At 37.3% G+C, this 22,057-nt stretch overlaps 1 protein-coding gene across 17 annotated transcripts in view; it reads left to right on the forward strand.

Annotated features, from left to right (window-relative positions):
* Window positions 1–12,745, forward strand: part of MPDZ (multiple PDZ domain crumbs cell polarity complex component) — a 93,768-nt gene extending 81,023 nt beyond the window's left edge. For 16 of the 17 annotated variants that reach the window (XM_058043240.1, XM_058043239.1, XM_058043247.1 and 13 more), the window contains 13 exons: window positions 248–425; window positions 1,194–1,339; window positions 1,655–1,738; window positions 1,845–2,038; window positions 2,294–2,441; window positions 5,724–5,810; window positions 7,171–7,267; window positions 7,668–7,711; window positions 8,776–8,898; window positions 9,677–9,781; window positions 9,899–10,011; window positions 11,026–11,149; window positions 11,915–12,745. In XM_058043240.1, coding sequence (XP_057899223.1) covers window positions 248–425; window positions 1,194–1,339; window positions 1,655–1,738; window positions 1,845–2,038; window positions 2,294–2,441; window positions 5,724–5,810; window positions 7,171–7,267; window positions 7,668–7,711; window positions 8,776–8,898; window positions 9,677–9,781; window positions 9,899–10,011; window positions 11,026–11,149; window positions 11,915–12,061 — 1,590 coding nt within the window. In that variant the 3' untranslated portion in view covers window positions 12,062–12,745. The remainder of the gene's footprint in view (window positions 1–247; window positions 426–1,193; window positions 1,340–1,654; window positions 1,739–1,844; window positions 2,039–2,293; window positions 2,442–5,723; window positions 5,811–7,170; window positions 7,268–7,667; window positions 7,712–8,775; window positions 8,899–9,676; window positions 9,782–9,898; window positions 10,012–11,025; window positions 11,150–11,914) is intronic. The other variant, XM_058043244.1, reaches the window with a different exon arrangement.
* The last annotated feature ends 9,312 nt before the right edge of the window (window positions 12,746–22,057 follow it).

A 22,057-nucleotide genomic window follows, 5' to 3' on the forward strand; every position in this document is an offset into this window, starting at 1 on the left:
ATATAGTATTTTATCTAGAGAAACAATTGAAAGACTGCCATTTTGTCATCTACTATAGTTTGGCAAAGTTTCATAGAAAAAGTTTTCTTAGAAAAAACATCAATATTTGTGTTTGTTCCTTATGAGAAAACCTGCAAGATTGTGACAAGTAGCTCCAGTTTTGCGGAACTGTTACTCTACTTTATTTTTGGTTTGCAACTGAACAATCCAGTTACAGTTTTCATAGGCTTTTCTCTTTATCATTCAGTTTATTGGTCTCCTGAAGACATCCAAATCTGTGGTGAGGCTTACAATCAACCCAGCAGAGACAGATAACCTGACTACAGCACCAGCCCTTCCCAGCACTGTCCCAGCAGAGAAGAGGAATATGCAACTTGCAGCAGCTGTCCCAACTTCCAGCTCACCAGAACCAGAAGCAGTCAAAAGTATTGTTTTCCTTGTGTGTCTGTATTCCTATGTGTGTCTATTACAATTGGGGTTGTAACATAAAAACAAAGATCCAGCTTGTAAGTTTTCCCTTTTTGTGTGCACTGAGTTGTCTTCTGCATTTTCTGGTATTTCCAGATTACATACTCATATATGTATAAATAAAGCATTGTGCCCCCGTACTGAAGACCTACCTCTTGGCTACCTGTTGTAGAGGCAGGAGGATGAAAGATTTTCTCCTCCGTCTCAGATATGCAGCAGGTGCCTCTGCCGTGGTTGTCTAGAACTAAGTGAAAGGCATTCCTTTAGGTGAGGGAGAAAAGTCATGTCAATTTTTGCAAAAAAAAAAGATGGTTGAGAATGTCTTGCCATTTATGACTAGCCACATTTGGCTCTTCTCCTTCAGAGTGGAGAATCAAGATGTTTCTGATGGATGATAGTCATTGCTTAAGCAAGACCCTTCAAAGTTAATAATCATTCAAGTAATGCACTCATCATATAGATGTTTAAATTAAGTTCTATCCTAAATAGAGTATGTTGTGTAGAATATCTGCCTTGGCTGTCAGGACTATAATCCAAGTACTTGATGGCATAAAAGCTACATGAGGCATGGCAAAAAGAAACTACAGGATAGTATTTCTCTGAGGAGGAGGGGGAATTGGGAACATCGTTCTCTGTGCATCAGGTGTTCAGTTACTGCTATACAGCTGTCAGTAAACTCTGAAAAATGCTGTTACTGTAACCAGGGTGTTTCATTGTTGTTTTAGACACAAGCAGGTCTTCAACTCCAGCCATGTTAACCTCTGACCCAGCTACATGTCCCATCATTCCTGGATGTGAAACAACCATTGATATTTCCAAAGGAAGGACTGGTCTTGGTCTGAGCATTGTTGGAGGAGCAGACACTTTGCTGGTTGGTTGGAAAAATATGTGTCACGCATGTGAAATAACAGTAATGAAAATAAAGTCTGATAGAAGAGATTTTTTGTCATTTGTTTCTAAAGTATTTATAGAAAGACACAAAAGAAACAAAAACAAGAAAAAACCCTTTCTAAAGTTAAAAGTAAAAATGAGCTTCATAAATATTTTGGTCATTTTTCATCATGCATCTGACTTTCATTCCATGACTTTTTCACTGATGAATTATAGTAGCAATTTTCAGTTACTTTTGGTTCAAAATGGTGGCTGTTCTTTCAACATGAAATTTTGATGTTGTTTTTGTTGTCAGGGAGCAATCATTATCCATGAGGTGTATGAAGAAGGAGCAGCATCTAAAGACGGACGACTGTGGGCTGGTGATCAGATACTAGAGGCATGGTGATTTCTTTGGTTGTTTTTGTTTTCATTGCTGGCTAAGCCTTTTGTATTTGTCTGCTGGAAGGTGCTGCATGATTTGCCATTGTACACTTTCATTGCAGGTGAATGGAATTGACCTCAGGAATGCCACACATGATGAGGCCATTAATGTCCTTCGTCAGACACCCCAAAAAGTTCGCCTGACTGTGTACAGAGATGAAGCCCAGTACAAGGAGGAAGACATGTATGATGTGCTGAACATAGAGCTCCAGAAGAAGCCTGGTAAAGGCCTTGGGCTGAGTATTGTTGGGAAAAGGTATGTAATGTACTTGGAGATTCAGTGTCTGCAGCTTGCTTATCATGTTTCATCGTGGTTTGGTGCTCAGATCCTGTGGTCTTGAAGGCCATGTATCTTATTTTTGTGCTTAAGCTAACCAGTCTTTCCTGGAGGAACTAAGCCAGTGTTATTCAAGAGAAAAATGAGACAATGTTTATTTATGTTCCCAATAGCAAGCCATAAACATTGCCATCAAACAATACTTTAATGTAAAATTCATGTGTGTACTTGCAGAAATGACACAGGTGTGTTTGTGTCAGACATCGTCAAAGGAGGAATAGCAGATACAGATGGGAGATTGATGCAAGGAGACCAGATATTGACAGTGAATGGAGAAGATGTCCGAAACGCTAACCAGGAGGCTGTTGCAGCTTTGCTAAAGGTATTGGGGAAAAGATGGATAAGAGTGAAAATCTGAGATTCAGGTTTTGTGAAAGCTTTAACTTTATTCAGACTGAGATGAGACTGTTACTGAGATGTCAGTGAGATGACTTGGGGATCCAGCTTTAAGCTTCCTGAAATCTAGAGCACTCAGATTTTGATACTTTTCCTGATAAAACTGGGAGTAGTGGTGGTGCAGAAAGCCATATATTAATGAACAAGGGGCTGATAGACAACCTTTATAGAATATCATTACCTAGAACAGCTGAAAACTTAACACTGTGTTCTGTCGAACACACTGATAGCTGGTTAACTGTTTTGCATTTTCAGAAAGATATGCAGAACTGACTTTGAATGATGGAGAATTCAGCAGAGTAGTTGCGCTAGAAATTACTACTTTCATAGCTTATTTACAAGGCCCTGTAGTGACAGGACAAGAGGATACAGTTTTAAACCAAAAGAGTAAGTTTAATTAGTTGTTAGGCCTAAATTCTTTAATGAAAGAAATGAGGAGGGAGATGAAATGAGGATGGTGAGGCACTGGAATTGAATGTCCAGAGGAGCTGTGGATACCCCATCCCTGGAAGTGTACAAGGCCAGGTTGGATGGGGCTCTGAATAACTTGGTCTGCTAGGAGACATGAATCTTTTTTTTATTCTGTTTGTTTTGTACCACCTTGCATCCATTAAATTCTACAATGCATTTTTCAGTTACCAAGCTTTCGGTGTAAGAAACTGCTTTCTCAGAGTTTGCGAAGTAACTAACTGCAGCTCTTGGAGCCAACCTATTCTTGATAATTTTTTTTTCGGATGTCCTTCCTCTATTTGCAAATCAGAAATACAATATTTCCTGTAGTCTGCCAAGAAATCCATCTGGTTAACTGCCTTATCTGTTTGTCAGCCCAGAGTTTTGAGACATGCTGCATGGTAAGGATTCCACTGAGTCAGCATTTTCAATGGAAAACTGTTTCACTGGAAAAAAGTTACCAGTTGCTAGTTGTAGCTGTCTCTTGGATACATAGGCACATGGTCATGCTTCTTAACACTCAGATTCAAAGGTATATTTTTTCAGATCTTGAGCTCTTCATTGAAATTTTGAATTTATTGGGGAGCAGGGGTCCTAGGGGAGAGCAGTGGTCAGAAAGGGAGATATGAGAACTTCTGTATTTTCAGTCTGCATCCATTAGTGAGAATGCCGGAACAGGATCTATGTTGTGACACTGAACTTGTTAGTGTACTCTTATTTGGTTATAGTACTTTCCCTTCTTACACGATAGTTTTTTATTTAAGAACACAGCATTTCTTCTTCACATGCTGTACCTCTTCTCTGAATAAAAATGCCTTTACATGTGGGAAATTTGTTTCATTTTGACAAGCATTCTGAAGTATCTAACTGATTCCACTTACCATTCATATATTCAAGTTTTAAGTACTTCATCATTGCTCAGTAGTAGTACTTGTAGTTAATTTTCATAGCCCTGAGGAATGGGCTTTTAAAATTCCTTAGACATATTATTGTTAATAATTGTTTCGTTCACATAGTGTAAGTGGAATAAAACATGGTCACTCACATGTAGGCGGTTGCTGTTTCCTGTTCAGCTGTCCATTAGGTTTTCATTCATGAGAGTAGGATCTAGAGTGAATTGTCGTGAACTACCTAAAATGTATTTTGCTAGAAAATTATTTCATAATCTTTGGAAAATTCCTGTGTATTTTAAGTAGAATGATACAAATAGAATGTGTCATCGGTCTGAGAATTCTGTCTGTTCTTGCGGTGTTTCTTTTGAAGTATCCCCTAAAGTATGTAAAAAAACTATCAGCTTTTCCCCTCACTAAACTTACTGGATCTATCAAATGGGAGAATTTAGGAAGAGGGAGAAAGGTGTAGTAAAACTAAATGTGAATTGATTTATTCAGGAGTCCCATTGGAAAGTATTAGCTCCTACTTTTACACAATTCCAAAATCTCATTTGCGTGTTTGTGTATTCGTGAGGATGTGGTAATTTTAGGTACATATTTCCTCCATTTTCCACTTTGAATAAGAGTTGTCCATATGGTTTAATGTGACTAGATTCATACAAGCAGAGAAGAATGGTTTTGAATGGTTTTGCCTGAGCTTTGATCAGGTCTTTTCCAGGACATTGAGAAATCAACATTATTTATAAAATAAAAAGCAATTTAGTAATAAATCTTTTTTAGTGTCATTCCTAAGAGAATAGCAACAGGCTATGAGGTATTGAAACTTTGTTTGAATGGATATGTCTGGTTGGTTTTGATATATTGGCCTAGTACTATGGATTTTTCTGACAAATGCATGAATCACTTTTAGGGTAATAAAGTTAAAACATGGCAAATAAAGGCAACCTCATATATTATTAAATTAATTGAATGCAGAAGTTTCCTCTTACAACTTCCCAGTGAAAGAAAAAAATCAAAATAACAGCAAAACTGAAATTTCTTTATTAATACATTGCAGATCGACGTCTTCTCTTGACACTACTTGTATTATGTTGAAAGTCTCATTTTCTTAGCCTTGTGGTAACAACTTTTCTGTTTTTTCAAAATAATGTCTTGATTTTGAAATATTTAATTGCAGGGTGAATTTTCTTCTGAGACATGCATTTTATGTAGATGTGTGAATACTCAATAGAGTAGTTAAAATCTTAAAGGCTAGTGAAAGGACTTTCCGATGTGCAGTCAATGCATATCACCCAGCTTATTGCTGGGAGTCAGATGCAGGCAGAAAATTCACTTAAACTATAGATGTTTAGGGAATTTTCTGCCCAAAATTTGTTATATTGGTGTCTATCCAGAGTAACAGATAATTTCAAAAGTTAGAGAGAGATGAGTAACTTCCAGTTCAATTACCATGTTCTCAGTCATATTAAGATAAATAATGATTAAGACTTTGGTGCAATGGTTTTACTTTTTATTGTAAAAATTATATGTTGACATTTCGGTTCAGAAGCTATTCCTTATTAAGTGCAATGTAATAGAATTATTCCTCTTGTGTGATTTTCATGTCTGCATTGTAATACTGATTAATCCAGTATTAAAAAAGTACGCTGCTTGGTATTGAGTACCTTGGTGTGCTTTGTCTGTGTCACTGGTCCTGCCATGAACTCTGTCTGCAAAGCACTCATTTCAGGATTGCTAGTCCATGGGGGTTTTTTTCCTCCTGTCCATGTGGTTTTTCTTCCTCCACTTTTTAGAAAGTCACTTAAATATTGTAGTTTTTACTCTTGTAAAGAGGAGAGATATGTTACAAGTAACTGTTTCTTTAGTGTTCCTTAGGTACAGTAAGACTAGAGGTTGGAAGAATAAAAGCTGGGCCATTTCACTCTGAAAGGAGAACATCCCAGAGCAGCCAGGTATGTAACTATAAAACTGGTTAATTTAAGAGAAATAATGTTAAATAATGAAAGAGTAAAGATAATAAATAATGAAAGAATAAAGAATAAAATAAAGAATTATGTTAAATAGAAAGATCTGGTTTTTTATGACAATTATTTTTTACATGCCTGATCCGAGATGGAAAAATTTTGCAGCTCTTCAGTAGCCATTTTATGTTCAGTTTAGCAAATTGTATCTGTTATAAACAAGATTCAGCCAAAAATATAATCCAGAAGTGACTTTGCTCCAGACTCCAGCTTGGAAGCATAGAGAACTCCAGTTCTCATCAATACCAGAAGAAGTTAGAATCAATTTTAAACTCGTCTGAGTAGTTGGCATGCAGTGGAGTTTTGCTTCAGTAAGCATAGGGAATTTCTCCATTCCTTGCATGTCCTTACTGTAATCTTGCATGCCAGAAGCTGGAAACATGTGCTCTTTCTGTCAGACTTCTCTTTATTTTATTGTTGGTCTGATGGTGAATTGTTACAATCTCAAATCAATTTCTGTATTTGAAAGCATCTTCCATGGTATAACAGCTTGTACTGTGATTCTATCCAGTAGGAGCTATGGTTCTGAAAGCTTAGAAATTACCTTAATAGCTTTCCTTGATTGTGAGCTGGGGATGAAAATTATCAAGTATTAAATATATATAGTTTTAAGACATAATTAAAATTCAAGTGAGTAGTTTAGGTAGGACTGACGTTTTAGGCTATCTTCAGAATTAGTATTGCTAAATAGTATGAAAATGTGCAGACTCTGGCTGATCTTATTCTAAGATGAAGTTCACAATGTTGAATATTTTGAAAAGTGTGTCACAGTCAGTGGACTACTTTTACTGGGAACCATGTTGTTCCTTTACTTGCCCTTCAGGTGTAGTGAAAATCATCCTGGAAATTGTGCAGGTCAAGTTGAGTGGAGAGCCTAATTTTAGTTGCAGCTGATGCAGTAGCTGAACATTTGAGAGCCCACATGAGGACGTACTGATATCTGTCTTTTGTTTTCTGTCTTTACTGTGGTACTTGTAGCTAACTTGCAGTAGAAGATCTCTATAAGGTGATAGAAGGTGCAAATACCAGGACCTTGTTGGCCCTCAGAAGAAGCACTTCAAAGATTTGCATGGGGTTGTAGAAGTACAATCTCTCTTGGTCCAATGATGCTTCAAAAAAGAGCTATCTACAGTGACCAAAAAATTTGTGTTGTTCTCTGACTCAGTTTTAACTGGGCACAAAAAAAATAAAATACTGCAGAAAATAAAATTAATACAGTGAGTTACAGTTTTACTTTTAGCACCTGGGTCAGTGAAGCTTGTCTCTAATCCCACTCTAACATTGTGTGTAGGTCAGTGAAGGAAGTGGAAGTCTCTCATCCTTCAGTTTCCCAGTGTCTGGGTCTGGTGCACCTGAGGTCTTTGAAAGTGGCCTAAAGAGGCATACCAGTAAGTTGTAGAGTTTTTTGCTGCTTTCAGTATTTTATACATGTGAACTGGTAGCTGAGATCTTTCTGTTATAGTTATAACTACGTGATGCTTAAATTTAGAACAAAGTTATTTCTGATCATAGTATTGCTAGAAAATAATGGGTTTTTTCTATTCCATTTGAGCTTAGCAGTCTTATTCCAAAAATTATTTAAACAGAGAAAATGATGGATTCTTTCATCTACTCTAAAAGTATTTCAAACCAATTATTGTAATGATGGTCACTATAAAAATCAGATTAAAACGTATATAACAAACAAGCAGAAAGAATCATCATATTGATTTGTATGACTTTATTGAAAAGGTTTTCTAGGGATGCTTGTTTAACTGTTTTTTTAATTTATCTTAATTCATTTGACAGCAGCTTCTGAAATACAGGGACTAAGAACAGTTGAAATAAAAAAGGTAAGTTGTAGCATAGATAAGGTAAGATAGTGGCACATATCAGGAATAGGTTGTAGATGTTTTCAATAGTTGTCTTTACGGCATGAAGTAAGTCTAGGCCTATTCATTGTTTTAGGAAAGGAACAGGACATTAATTTGTCTGTCTTTTCAGTTTGGGACTGTACAATCTGCACTGCCTATATTTTTATGTAAAGTAGTGTGACTTATGGTATCATGTTTTGTGAGTTGTGTTGAAAGTAAACGAAGGAAGAGATACTGGGACCTAGTTTTATTGTTACCAGATTGAGTTAAGTGCAGATTCTGTTGTGGTAAAGTCAGGGGAATTGTACCAAAGTTGGAAGGCTGTTTTTTGTTATTTGATATTTTTCTTCACACGTATTTTTAATTAGTAGGTTTTTGCATGACAGCTGCCAGATTTTCAAGTGTGAACTTCAGTCACCTTCATTATGCATGTGTGCTTAGTCAGAGACTGCATCTTTTTTTCCAAAATATTTATATGTTTTTGCTTGGCATCTAGTTCACTTGATTACACGGATTGTATTCAGTCATTCTTTTAATAGTAGAATCTGCAAATAGCAGTTTGCAATAGCAATTTTTCCAGTGAGGTATTTGGGTGTGGTACAGGGGTAAGCAGCTGGTTTCACCCTTCAACATTTGGGCACTAGGGGGAGCATAAAGATTAATCCTAGTCTTCAGGAGATTCATAACAGGATATTCATATAGACAGTACTAAGGACAGCAATCCCATCTCGTTGGTTTTCCTTGCTCAAACCTCTATGCTGATATTAAGAGTCAGGTGCTGAATTCTGTAATTATTTAGTTTGGTTAAGATAAAACACACAACTAAATCAGCAAATTTTCTCCTACCACTGAGGGAAAGAAACATCCATTCTGGTCTCTCTGCTTTCCCTGAGGTAATGCAAAGTGTGTAAGCTTAAAAACTGGCTTCACAGGAATTCTAATCTTCATAAAATAGGGAGTTTGGCCATCTTTTGAGGTAAGCCTGCTGTTCTCTGTGTTTTTCTTTCCAGAAAAATCTAATCTTTTTTTCATTACTGTAACAGAACCCTACAGATTCACTAGGCGTGAGCATTGCTGGAGGTGTAGGAAGTCCTCTTGGAGACGTTCCTATATTTATTGCCATGATGCACCCGAATGGACTTGCAGCTCAGACTCAGAAATTAAGAGTAAGTTAATTATTAAGAAGGCTGTAAAGATTGCATGGGTAATGTGATTACTCTAGACAGGCAGTAAACTAGCAGTTCAGTGATGCAGTCATAAGTGCTTCTGGCTGTGCAAAGAATTCTTGCTGTTTGGATTGATGAAAAAGGAACTCAGATTGGTGGCATGGGAAAGTGTAATTACTGACATGTGCTAACTTAAGAAAGGAAGTCCTAAAGCAGTCTTGGATCTTAGAGTTTGTCAGCTTGTGAAAGTTAGAAGCATAGAAAGTGGTTCAGAAGCATGCATTCTATAAACAAGTGCCATTGCTGAGTGTAGTGATCGTTCCTGCAAATGTAGGTGTGCAGTCTGTTTTATCTCTCGTGTTTCCTATGCTTAGGATAGAGAGAGTACATTTTAGGCTCTGAGTTAAAGAGATTTTTAAGCTGTACTTAAGTGCATGCTATATCCAATCTGCACCAAAAGGGGTCAGGTTTCTTAGAAAATGTTATTTCAAGATGAAGTCAGACAGAATCTCTGATGATTATTTGCTACATCAGTCTGCCTATCTTTAGGTGACATGCAAAATGCATCTCTGTTTTTTAACATATATTTCTACAGTTTTAGGATCAGTTCTGTAAAGCATCAGTACTTTTTACACTGATTACACTAAACCAGTGTAATTTGCTAATTCTAATGTTGAATTACGTGCCTTCATACTGGGCCATTTGTAGTTCTGCTGTTGTTGAAAGTGACAAATAAATCTATGTAACTAAGTTAGATTTTCTACATTTTCTTCTGTAGGTTGGGGACAGGATTGTTAGCATCTGTGGAACATCTACTGAGGGCATGACTCATTCCCAAGCTGTTAATATCTTAAAAAATGCTTCAGGCACTATTGAGTTGCAGGTAAAAAATCCTCAGTGACATTTTGAATATTTTCTGAGTACTGTTTTGCCAGCTGCTACATTGAACTATTTTAGTGTCAGCATTCTTATGCCACTGATTTCCAACCTCTATTCCTAGGTTGTAGCTGGAGGAGAAGTGAGTGTCATAACTGGTCAGCAGCAGGATCCACCTACGCCCAGTCTTTCGTTTTCAGGACTAACTTCAACTGGCATTTTTCAGGATGATTTAGGGTCAGTAACTATAGAATGTACAGCCTCTGTAGCCTGTTACTTTGGATGATAATCAACCTATAAACCTTACAAATCTACCTAATAGTAGGTGGCATTTTTGGCTTAATCATGATTAACATGTTTGGTACACATAAGACCTGTGGGCCATAGGTCCTCTTCTGTATTTTTCATGATGAAATTTACTGTGCTGCAAATTTTTTTGACTCTCTGTAGACTTGTTGTGTGATCTGATTTCTTCTACAGCCTCTATTGTTTCACTGAGGCTGGGTAGCTAGGATTAATTGATATGCCCAGAAATTCTCTTTCTACTGTTGTGTCTGTGTTTCTGTATTGTGTTCTCTAGTGCTGTGCAATCAGGAGTGTCAGATGTTTCTGATATACAAGGTATACTGCTTCTGGTATTCTGCAAGATGCATTATGTAAACAAGTTTTGTGTCAAACTCTGTCATAAATCTGAGGCATTTTTTCTTTTAGGAAAGGGGAAAGAGAAGAAGTATTCTTTAGCCACACATACCTACTTTGAAAAGTAGAATTGCAAAATTTCTTACTATCAAAATATATGTGTGGAAATACACCTATAAATGATCTATACAATAAACACATATATACAAATACACAATCGTCTATTAGGAGAGCAGCAATTCAACCTTAATAGCATAAGCTATTTGAGCTTATTTTAGGCTTTACAGGCTTTTTAAAGTAGATGTTAGGGAATCTGGAGATACTGGTAATAATTCTCTAATTCACTACTAACCACTATTAGTGGCACGTAGCAGCCATAACTATGCCCTGAGCTGTGTATTGAAATAGCTGCTTTCTTATAATAATGTGGGCATTAGGTAGTTTACAGAGTTTTACATTAACTGCAATAGCCAGTTCTTTATAACAAAAGTATTTGTAGTTGTAGTGGAAAGAAAATTATATTGGTTAGCTTAAAAGGAGTAATGTTTTTTGTTGAATATTATGTGTGTAAAATCTGAAGTTCAGACAAAATACTCTTTTCCCTTTTCTTAGACCTCCTCAATACAAGACCATTACTCTGGACAGAGGACCAGATGGCCTTGGCTTCAGTATTGTGGGTGGCTATGGCAGTCCCCATGGAGACTTACCCATTTATGTGAAGACAGTGTTTGCAAAGGTAGGTGGAAATTTGTCCAATGAATCTATTTATTAGTTCACTGCAGTTATTGTTCTAAATCTTGGCCTGGTTTTGCAGTCAAAAGATTGTTACAGTTTCTCACAGCTTTCCCTCTTTAGTGCAAAGGCTGCAAATGTGCTTGCAGCATTTGATGGCTGCAGTCTTCAAAAGATTGAGAATATCCAAATACACATGATTCAGCCTATCAGCAGAGTCTTGTCCACCTGTAGAGACTTGAATTGTGTAATACTTAGGAAGAAAAGCTCCCTTGCCTTATATTTAGAGTGTGTTTACTTCAGGTAGTAGACAAAAGTGTTTTATTGAACTCAGACTGGACCTTCAGAGAAGTTCAGATGCTGACCTGGATTTGATAATTTGGATGGCTCTAGGAAACAACAGAGAGTCAGAGAAAACTGGAATCACAAATGCTAAATTTTTAAGGTATATCAAACTATAAAGCTGTCTTTTTGCACCATTTGGTGAAAAGTTCTGCAGGTCTTGAAAATGTTACTTTTATAATACTAGGGTTTAAATCTTACACTAGCTGGAAAAACAGGGTTGAGGGAACCAAACAATCATGTAGTTCCAATTTCTACATGTGGAACTTAGACTGGGCAGAGTGTATTGCAAAATTGGCAGTCTTCTCAGCAATTGGTTCTATCTGTATCCCTGAAAAAGAAAAATGTTGTAGGACTGTTTTCAGGACTGTGTGTCAGGGAGAAAAAGAAATGTGTGAGTCTGCAGTTACTTGTTTTATCATTCCAGGGTGCAGCAGCAGAAGATGGACGCCTCAAGAGGGGGGACCAAATCATTGCTGTGAATGGGCAGAGTTTAGAAGGGGTGACTCACGAGGAAGCCGTTGCTATTCTGAAAAGGACCAAAGGAACAGTCACTTTGACTGTGTTGTCATGAACTGGCTGCCTGACAGGCTTGGGTCAATAAGACAATATTGCTTACTTTCCACATAGGAAAGAGAATGGAAATGTTTGGGTAGTCTTCTTGCTCTTTCAGCTTCACAGGGCTGTGTTACAACACTGAAGAAAAATAACATTTAAACATATTTTTGTATACATTAGAAGTACTTCTCTTCCTGCCAAACCACTGGAATGAAATTATATTGAAAATGAAAACACATGGGTATTTTTCCTGTTAGTAATTCACCACAAAAAAAAATGTTGCCATTAATAACCACACAAGGAAGTTGAAAAGCAGAGGCTGCATATTTGAATAATGTTGGAAAAATGATAAATTCACCAAGTCAGCACGGAGGTTGCAGGAGTAGCAGTAGGCAGAAAACAGGAATGAGTTTATTGAAGAAAGAAAATACTACTAAATCAGAGATTTGGGAGATAAGGGGAAATGTATGTAGTCTGAAGGCAGATGGTTAATAGACTAGATGGTTCTTTGGAACTAGACAATTTTTAAGGTTCCTTTCAACCCAGACTTTCCAATGACCATATTATTTCACAATGCTCAATAGGAGAAACTAGTTTGGTGACCTGGGTGGATTTTTTTGCTTGTCTTTTTGTGTGTTTAAATTTTTATAAGTCATGGTGTATCTGAAAAAAAAAAAAAAGAACACTGTGTTTCACTTGGCTTAGGTTTGAAGGTTTCATTATTTTGGTGTCAGGGGGTTGTGTTGGTAGTGGTGATGATGGTTTTGTTTTGTGTTTGTTTGTTTTGTTTATGGGTTTTGTGGGACTTGTGCTCAGGGCTGAAAAATCCATTACTAGTGGAAACTTCCTGGTGATTGAGAATGCCCAACAACTGCAGTATTAGAAGCACTATATTTTTAAAGTAGGAATATTTTATAGTCCTTATGGGTGAAAACAGATTTTCTAATATGAAGTGTCTGTAAGCAAAGGTTGTCCTCTTCCAATGTGCAACACCACGTACAGGGTCAGTACAGACATTTCTGCAAGCTGTTTGCTTCAGAGCCTTGAACAAACCTCTCAGAGCAGCTCTGCTTAGCTGCCAGCAGATGTCTGGATATTGCCAGTGTGGAAGGAATTGACATTAATGGTGTTGCTGCCATTATCACTAGCAGCAAAGGTAGAGTCCTCCTTGAACTGAGGAGGCATACAGCCAGGAGTGATGGGTTGAGGTTGGGTAAAGACCTGAAAATGCCTCACAGCGGAGGTGAGTAGTAAGACAGTAGTGAGGTTTTGCATCAGTAATAAGCAGAAGAGGAGCTTTGACAGCTACAACTATTATTTTGGGGATATTAATTTTAGAGGCACAGATAAAAGCATCTAGAAAATACAGTGCAACTGTGGAGCTTTCTTTGATCAGCAGCATGGTCAATAAATGCATCACTTTCTCATTACCTAAACTTTATCTAAAAACTGCACTCAATGAAACACTCAGCTGATTGTAACCTGCTTGCCCTTGCCTGCCATGCTCTTAGGTATCTGACAGATAAAGCATGCTTCTCCCTTGATTTATTTTCCTGCAGAAAGATTTAGCTGAGTCTTTTGAGAGAAGAAGATACCTGTCAAACTAGTATGATATTTAGCAGGAGAATGCTTTGTGCTAATTAGCAAAAATGGAATTTTTGCAAGAAGGCCATTATTTCAACTACCATTTACAAGAAATATGAACTGAAAATGCAGGCAATGGTCAAGCCATTATTAGGGGATAATACAAAAGACTGGCATTCATTTTAGTGGGTCACAAAAGCAGTATTAGGCGTGTCTCTCAAATAGTATTAACAAATTGATAGCTATGTGTAAGTGAATTAACAAAAAACCCACTCTTTGTCTTTTTAACTATTCTAGTAGTTACATTGTGGTAGGCTAATATGCAGTAAACTAGATGGTACCATTGCTGGATGCTGCTGTTATTGATTTGCTTTTGTACTTATTCCTTGCATAGAGTGAGAAATGCCTACATTAGAGTATGTAAAGTCACTTTAAATAGTATCTATATTTGTAACAGAAGTAGTGTACAGCTATTTTGTTACTGCTCTTGTGTCACAATGGGGGATTTAAATTAATAAATTTCAAACTGTCTAGATGAAGTGAAGTGCTGGATTTGTTACTAGTTGCTTTATAATAGCATGCTTGCGTTATTCATTCTGTTGCAAAAGATTAATTCAAAACAATTTAATAGTTGAAAAAAGGCATTACTCTTGATGTAAACCTTAAAACATCTTCTAAAAATTGATTTTTTTAATGTTATCTTCACTTGCAAACTCTTAGCAAATTCATGAAACTGTGAAACTGTCTTGCTTTTTTGTAACAGAGCGTTAATCATTGCTAAAAAAAAACATTCCTTCAGGCATGGGATATGCCATGAGAGACAAAAATAGTGGGCCATGGAGCTTGGGGCTCAGAGAATGGGCTCTTCCCCCAAGCCCCTTGCCAGGAAATTGTTGCATGACCACTACTTAGTGGCTGCCATGCACTAGACCATGTAGTAATAGGCTTTTCAGGCTTAGGATGTTTGGTTTTCTGTATCATTTTGTTTTCAGTGCAACTTTCCAGTCACAGGAGTTAGTCCTCTAAGGTGCTGTGGGCCAGTTCTGCCAAGTTTTATGGTTTTGGTTACATTTTTTCCATGTTACCATGTTACAGGTTTGGAAGGGTCTGGCATCTTAAAGGCCCCATCCCATTGTCTGGGCAGATATCCAGCCCCTTTTTTAACTCTCAACTATGTATTGCTGAGGGGTAATCAGAGTGGTAGTAATGAAAAACTTTAGTTTTAGAGTGGTATTAGTGAAAGGGACTGTCACTTTTTGAAAGTATGGGTCTGAACAAAGGACAGGTTCATAGGAATGCACATATTTCATTTCTTGACAGTGAGGAGGTATTGTTGGCATGGCTGCTTTTCTGTTCATTCTTCTGTTAGATTTTATTTCTGGGTTAGCTTTATGGTAGCAGTAGTATTGTTAATTCTCAGCTGAGAGAAGGGTTGGAATTTAATAGCTATTGCTGATCCCCTTTCCTTCAATCTATTCAGTCTTTTTTTATAAGGAAAAAAAAAAAAAAAAAGAAACTGTATATTCTACAGACCTAGAAGAAGAAGAGAGTGTCATCCTTGTTGTTAAGTGTCAGGATGTTTTGTTTTGGTGACAGACACTTGCAAGTGATGTGGAAGTACTTAGGTCATTTAATAGTGATTTGCAAAGAAAGCCTTACCTCAAAATGGGAGTGACACTGGAAAGGGGCATTTGTAAGATTTCTACACACACTTTTTCTTGCTTTTTAAAAACAAATAGTTTGAAGCATCTAAAATATTTCTGTGTAGAGGGCACTTCTCTTTTAAGCTCCAACTGAAGCTACTTAGAATAAAGTTTTCACATTCTTTACAAATTTTATTAAAATGGTAAATATTTTTAATAGTAAACAGTATTTTCTTGTTTTGAATACAGTGGATTTTTCTTTTGTAACTGGTCATCATGCATGCTTCTCAACAGACATGTAGATCTTTAATATAATGTGTTTTAGTCCGTAGCCGGTGTTGCAGGGTAATGCATTTACTTGTGAAGTTTGGCCACCTGTATTCTTGGAAGTGGCAACCATGACAGGTAAGAAGATCCAATTCAAACACTTGGGAAGAATACACCTAGTAGAAAATTATGCCCAAGTAGATTGAGGTTCCTGTGTTCTTATTCTCCTGACATAAAATCTTCCTAAGCTTTCTACTCTCTGTGAAAATGATTGCTTGAAATGGGTGGAAAAAATGTACATACTGCTTCTCATGTCTCAGTAGAAAGGAGATTAAATTCTGGTAAGTTATTAATTCTAAAAGCTGCATATACCTGAGCTGAAAACAACAGAATTTTCCAAACTAAATTAATTAGTTTGCAACTGAAGATTTTTTCTTTAGTTACAGCAGCAAGTTGGTTTATGAAAGTGAGCCAAGCAGGTTTTCACTTACTATTGCACTTCAGACAACTTTCTGTTCAGTCCGTTGTTTTTGATCTTCATATAGGTGCCTTAAATGCATAAATTACATAAAAAATATTTTTTATTACATCAAAGGAGTGTTGGAATCACATATAAAAACAGGTAAGTTGTTTTTGTGACTGCCAGTACTAGGCAGATTTTTTAAGTGCTTGCAATTAGATGTCCAGTTTGTCCATAGGCAGACAAGAGACAGCTTTTTGTTTAAAAGGAGAGGCTTTGAATTTGTTAACACTTGTTAGTATTTTCTGGTATTTCAGCCTTTGGTATTTTATTAGTTACAATTGCACTTCATTAAGTGAATTCAGTTTAATTAAAACTATGCTTTGACTGACCAAGGTAGATGTTATACCTAAAAGAGAGTGAGTGCTCTTCTCGAGTATTTCTGTGGGATGTCGGTTGACTTTTTGAGTTCTGTGCAGCACTGTTCAACAACAGAGTGTCAGTTTGGTTTGTTGTCATAGTGTTTTGTTCATGCTCCTCACTGTCCACAGCCACAGAATAATACCAGGCCTCAGAGAACTGGGGGCATGGGGTACATTTAAATGACGCATTGTCAGATTTCCACTACTGCACACCAGTTAGAGGTAATGAAGTTTCTAGTGTGGGCACCTCACACAGGCACTTAGGCTGAGGCACATGAAGGGTCTTTTCAGGCTGTAACATTGAAATGCCTTGTCATCACAGGGATGCCAAAGCCACTGTGTCCAACAGTTCAAGGTTTCATATTATTGGGAATTTTACAAAAGCTTTGGGAGCAGCACCTTGGGTAGTTAATAGGTAATAAGCTGTACTCTCTTTTTGGGGGAATATTTATCAAAAACTGTCAAAAACATATACAGTTTTGACTGAAAAAAATATATTCATTACTTGTTGTTAAATGTGAATATGTCTGTTGAAAGCAGAAAGACCAGTATTGCAAATGAGAAAGATAGAGAGATAGATAGAGAGATAGATAGAGAGATAGAGAGATAGAGAGATAGATAGAGAGATAGATAGATAGATAGATAGATAGATAGATAGATAGATAGATAGATAGATAGCCAGCCCTCAATACAGTTCTAACTGTTAAGGCAGCAGATGATCACTGGAATTCCTGTTTGTGATAGACCACTGAGGATAGGTGATAGTAAAAGATTGTCATATGGGAAAAGCATTAACCTTTGTTACTGTCACCGAGACCAGAAGGGTAAAAATGCTAGTATTCATATTTACCTCATAATATATTCACTTCATACCCTTTTTAAGCATCTATGTAAGGAAAAGTACTGCACTTGAATTTATTGTTAATGTAGATCTAGAGGTTGTTCTAACTAAATATTTATGTTGATTATTTCACAAAAATGTTTATTGACACACTCTCATGATAAGAGTTTTACAGCCTCTTTCACACACTGAATGACAGTAGTGATTGCCTTTTTGCTAAATTAACGAAACCTTTGCAATAAGGACAAATCTGGGCAGGAAGGAGAATTGCTTAAGACAAGGTAGGAATCTCCTGATCTGAGCTGATTTTCCTATTGTGACTGAGCACGCTCTCTTCAATCTGTCCCTTATCTTCCTAGGAACAACTGGGCTTTTGTTTGTTTCAAATTGAACCTGACCATCAGAATTCTGTGTATACAGTCTCCCTCTGAAAAAAAAGCTTTTTTTCTATTGTAGTTGCTAGAGCAGGAACAAAAAGAATACAACCGGACCTTTGCTTTAAGTGCAGATTTATGGAATATTAACATTTAGTAGAAATAGCTCATTAACAGTTTGTTTGCTGCAATATGTTCTCTACTTTCCACTCTAAGTCAGAGTCTGTTCAAAGCATGCTATTATGCCAGCAGCCAAACCATTGTTGTCTGCACTTCTCCTGCTCCCATTTCTTTTGATTGGAGTGTGTGCATTGGGCTGGGGAAGAAATTATGTGTGAGGGGAGGATGTCAAAGGCTCTGTGTGTGCTCGTGCACGTGTGTGCATGTGTAGATCTGGGAATAGTACTGTGTAAGTGCTAAGTATTGGCCTGCAGATATTTCCTACCACATATGTTTGGTTTTTTTCCCTTACAGAAGAAATTTAAATTGGTAGTCTATTCCTATTTAATATATATATGTTCTCAAAGGTTTTTTAGAAATAGAATAAGTGTCTATTTAATGTCAGAAAAAAAACTGCAGCAGAGGCATTATCTGTTTCTTCTTTGTGATTTTGTTATTTCCAGTGAACCTTTTTCTAATGTGAATGTACATCTTTTCTGTTAATCTGGTAAGTTTAACAATGGAACACATTCCAGGTTCTGCTTTCAGGACAATGAAGTCCTATTTGAAGATGAGAAATGTTTGGGCCTGGGATATTGATGCTATGTTTCTGGGGCTAAAATCACCTCAACAAGTGTGAATACACTTCACAGTTCCTCACTCACAGAAGCCTTCTGTTTAGGCCCATGTGGAAGACCTCACATTCATAGAATTGTTCCTTTTATATACAGAAATTATACTCAGTTTTACTTTACTGATGGCTTGAACTCAATGTACATATATTTTGGACTCTCACTTGAGTGTAAACCTTGAATCTGTTGGCCAAGCTAACGAATCTCTGATCAAGCCAGAAGTGGCAACCTGAACTATGTTGGTTTCATTCTACATGTCAGGAAGGAGGTGAACCAAACAGAAATGCTGGGCAGCCAGCAGCAAGGAGACAAAGGTATTTACTGACATCTGGCAGCCTGTGTAGTTTCTCTGTTTTGAAAGAGGGCTGCAACTGCCATAGTACGAACATCCAATTCAAAAGGGACTTGAGTTAAAAGGAGAGGGGTAAGTTAAATTAAGGTGTAGCAGGAAAGGGGAAGTGGTCACTTATTTAAGAACAAATAGGCATGGAGATGGCTCCGTGAGTGTTTCTCTTGTATTAAAAAACCAACAAGCAAAGTGTTTGTGCAGTCAGCGGCTGGTTTCAGCTTGTGCACTTAGCCTGGGAGCTCCAGGTGCTGAAGCTTTGTGGGAGAGGCTATTTGGCTCTACTGCACAGCCCCATATGCGCACTTTGAAGTCATATGTACGCATAAACCCTGTAAGAAGGACCTAGATTGGTTGATAAAAGCTGACTTGTATTTTGCTACATTCATAGACATTAATAATTTTCAGTAATAGCCACTAGATAGCACTAGAGAATCAAGGTAAATCTCAAACTGCATGGGTTGCAGAGATTTAAACGAACACAAGCACTCCAAAACAAACAACCACTGGAGCCTGTTGTTGGTGTTCAGCTCATATCAGCAGCCTAATGAAAATTATTCAGTCAGGTGAATGTTATTTTACCTTCTGGTGTATTTAAAATGTCTACACTGATATATTTCCAAGCAGAAAACCACATAGTAGTAGCTTCAACAGTTGCCCTATTCTGACCCTGGTTTTAATGTTTTTGAACTTTATTGAAAACCACAAGCTTCAACAAAATATGCATTAAATCCCAAATGTTCAACACTGGGCATCACAAAATGAATGCTTTAAAATAAAAACATCTCTAAAAATATCTATAGGGATATTATGCTTTCCAAAAATATGCATCAAAAAAATCCTCAGTTTATTTGCAGAGAGAATAAAAAGTCTTTCACTGTCTCTAAGTTTGTCCCTTGTAAAATTATTCATCACTTTTACTTTTTCAAGTATAGTTTAGGATCTTGAAGAAATCTTTACTGATGACCTCTATGAGAATGCAGGGACTGATCTTTCTCATTTCTGCTATGAAAGCTATAAAGGTACTGCTTCGATTTCCTTGCTGATAGCCTTTCAAGAAGTCCCGTATGAACTTGGGTAAGGAAAGGCATAAAGGTTTTAGGAGAAATGCATGGGTTTCTGCCTGCATCTACAGTGCATTTTCATAGGTTTTGCAGTCCTCTTTGCAAACTATGTACTTAATGCACGTAGGTAATTTTGGTTTGCACATTCATAAAGTTTTTTGTGGCAGTCTTGAGGAATATCCACAGGTATGCATGGTGCTGTAGGTGCAGTTTGAGGTCAGAACTTTGTGTCTCCTCTGAAAACTGCATTCCTCAATTCAGTTTCAAAGTAGCTTCAAAGTAATCACAAATTCTTCTGTTATTTATTAACAGGGGTTTTATACCAAATGCCACATCCTCCCATGATAATGTCTTAAGAGTTTTTCACAAGGATCTAAAATCTGAAGTTTGATGGTCTTGAACTCCTAGAGTAATGTGTCCTAAATGCTTGTCTTGAAGGAGAGATTCATAATCAGCTCAGGGCATCTACCACCTGTGCCTTGCTTCTGAAGTACATTAAACAGACTGATATCAAACTGTGCAACTGTACTGGGGCTTGTTTGCTATAGGTGTGCTTCATCTTAGGAATGGGGACTTCAAGCACCTCAGTCTTGGCTGTCATCAATACGGGCTTACAAGAGTTCCCAGTGGACTGGGCTGATGCATATGTGAACTCATTCAGCCAGTGAACTGTTTCTTGCAGAAATGACAGCCTGTTATCAGGAGATGCATGGGCTGTCTTTGAGGCTTGCTTGCACTTGCAGCACACCCAGAATATCATTACCTACCAGTTTCTATAAATTCACCTTTTCTTGACAGTATATGAGAGGCACATGTTTAAACAAGATAAGAAATTTAATGGAACTGAAGGTTGATCATCTGTTTCTCCACAATTTAAATGAAGATTTTGCAGCTCTCCTGTTTCCTCCCACGCCAGTTCCTCAACTTCAGCTTGGAGAGCTGAACTTCCTTAGTGATAAGAGGCCATAATGCGAGGATGGAGCTGAGTAAGGTTCTCTGTCACACTTTTAGGCTGCTTCAGGCATCCTTTAGTAGTTGACAGCTATTTGCAGTTGTCAGGCAAGTAAAGCCTACAGGACTAGGAGGTGAATTAGTGTGACGGTGCAACTAAAGCAAGACTGACAACTGACACTGTACTAGAAATCATTCCAGCCCCTTTTTGGCCTTATAGTTATTGGACATGTAAAGCCATACTAAACTTGTTACTTCATTCTCAAATGCAGCTTGTTTTGCTTCAAGTGCCAGTGGCAGGGAAGCTGTTTTTTTAAGTGCTATGAAAACAAGTTCCAGCAAAACTGATCTTTATCAGATCCCATTGAAAAAGCTGCACATACTGAATAGTGAAACAGGCCAGTTAAATTTTAATCTGGGTTACATAAAAGGCTGTTCTTAAAGTGGCACATACTGGCATTGTTCTCACACCCATTAACTTACAGCCAGACAGTGAGAAGGCCAAGAGATGTGTAAAGTCTCAGTGTGAATCCATCTGTGCATGTGTGTATAAGCAACTTCTAGGTAGGGTAAAGTACAATCTCAGAAACCTATCTGCAGCATCCTGCTTATTGCAGTTTGGTTTTTTTTTTCTATGTGGGGTGTGGGGACGGTGCTTTGCAGATTATGAGTTGTGTAATTCAATAACTCTTTTAGGGGGGAGAGTCCTTGTTTTGGAAACCTGCTGTCAGAACACTGAGAATCTTTTTCATGTGAGTTTGGAGACCTGTCAAGGCTGTGCCCATAAGCTTGTGTGTGGCTAGAGTGGGGAAGATTTCCCTAGTAAAGACAAAGGTATGAAACACTTGGGCATAAGACAACCTGCATTCAACATATTAGAGGTTGTAAAAATTAGTTGAATTGCCAACATACAATTCTAACCAGTTAATTTTGAAAGTTTGGAGCCTTGTTTGCCATTCTTTTTGAAGGAACTGGTGTTACCACAAGGAAGTAGTAAGTGAAGGCACACATGCTTCGGTAAACCAGATTATAATGCCTGGAAGCTGTAGGATGGTATTAGTGCAGAGTAGGAAAAATGAGAACAGAAACTGATGTTTTAGATTTTTGGTTTTTTTTCTGATAGTATTTCTAATCTGTAGTGAAACCTGAAGCAAGATTTTTTTCCCCCAAGTAATCTCTGATCTTTAATATATAGTTTAAAGTATTTATTTTCTTTATAAAAGGTTTCTTTTCCAATTAACTTAATTTTAAATTTACATGGAGTATTTG

The sequence above is a fragment of the Melospiza georgiana genome, chromosome Z (genome assembly GCF_028018845.1).
Source record: "Melospiza georgiana isolate bMelGeo1 chromosome Z, bMelGeo1.pri, whole genome shotgun sequence".
Classification (NCBI taxonomy): Eukaryota; Metazoa; Chordata; class Aves; order Passeriformes; family Passerellidae; genus Melospiza; species Melospiza georgiana.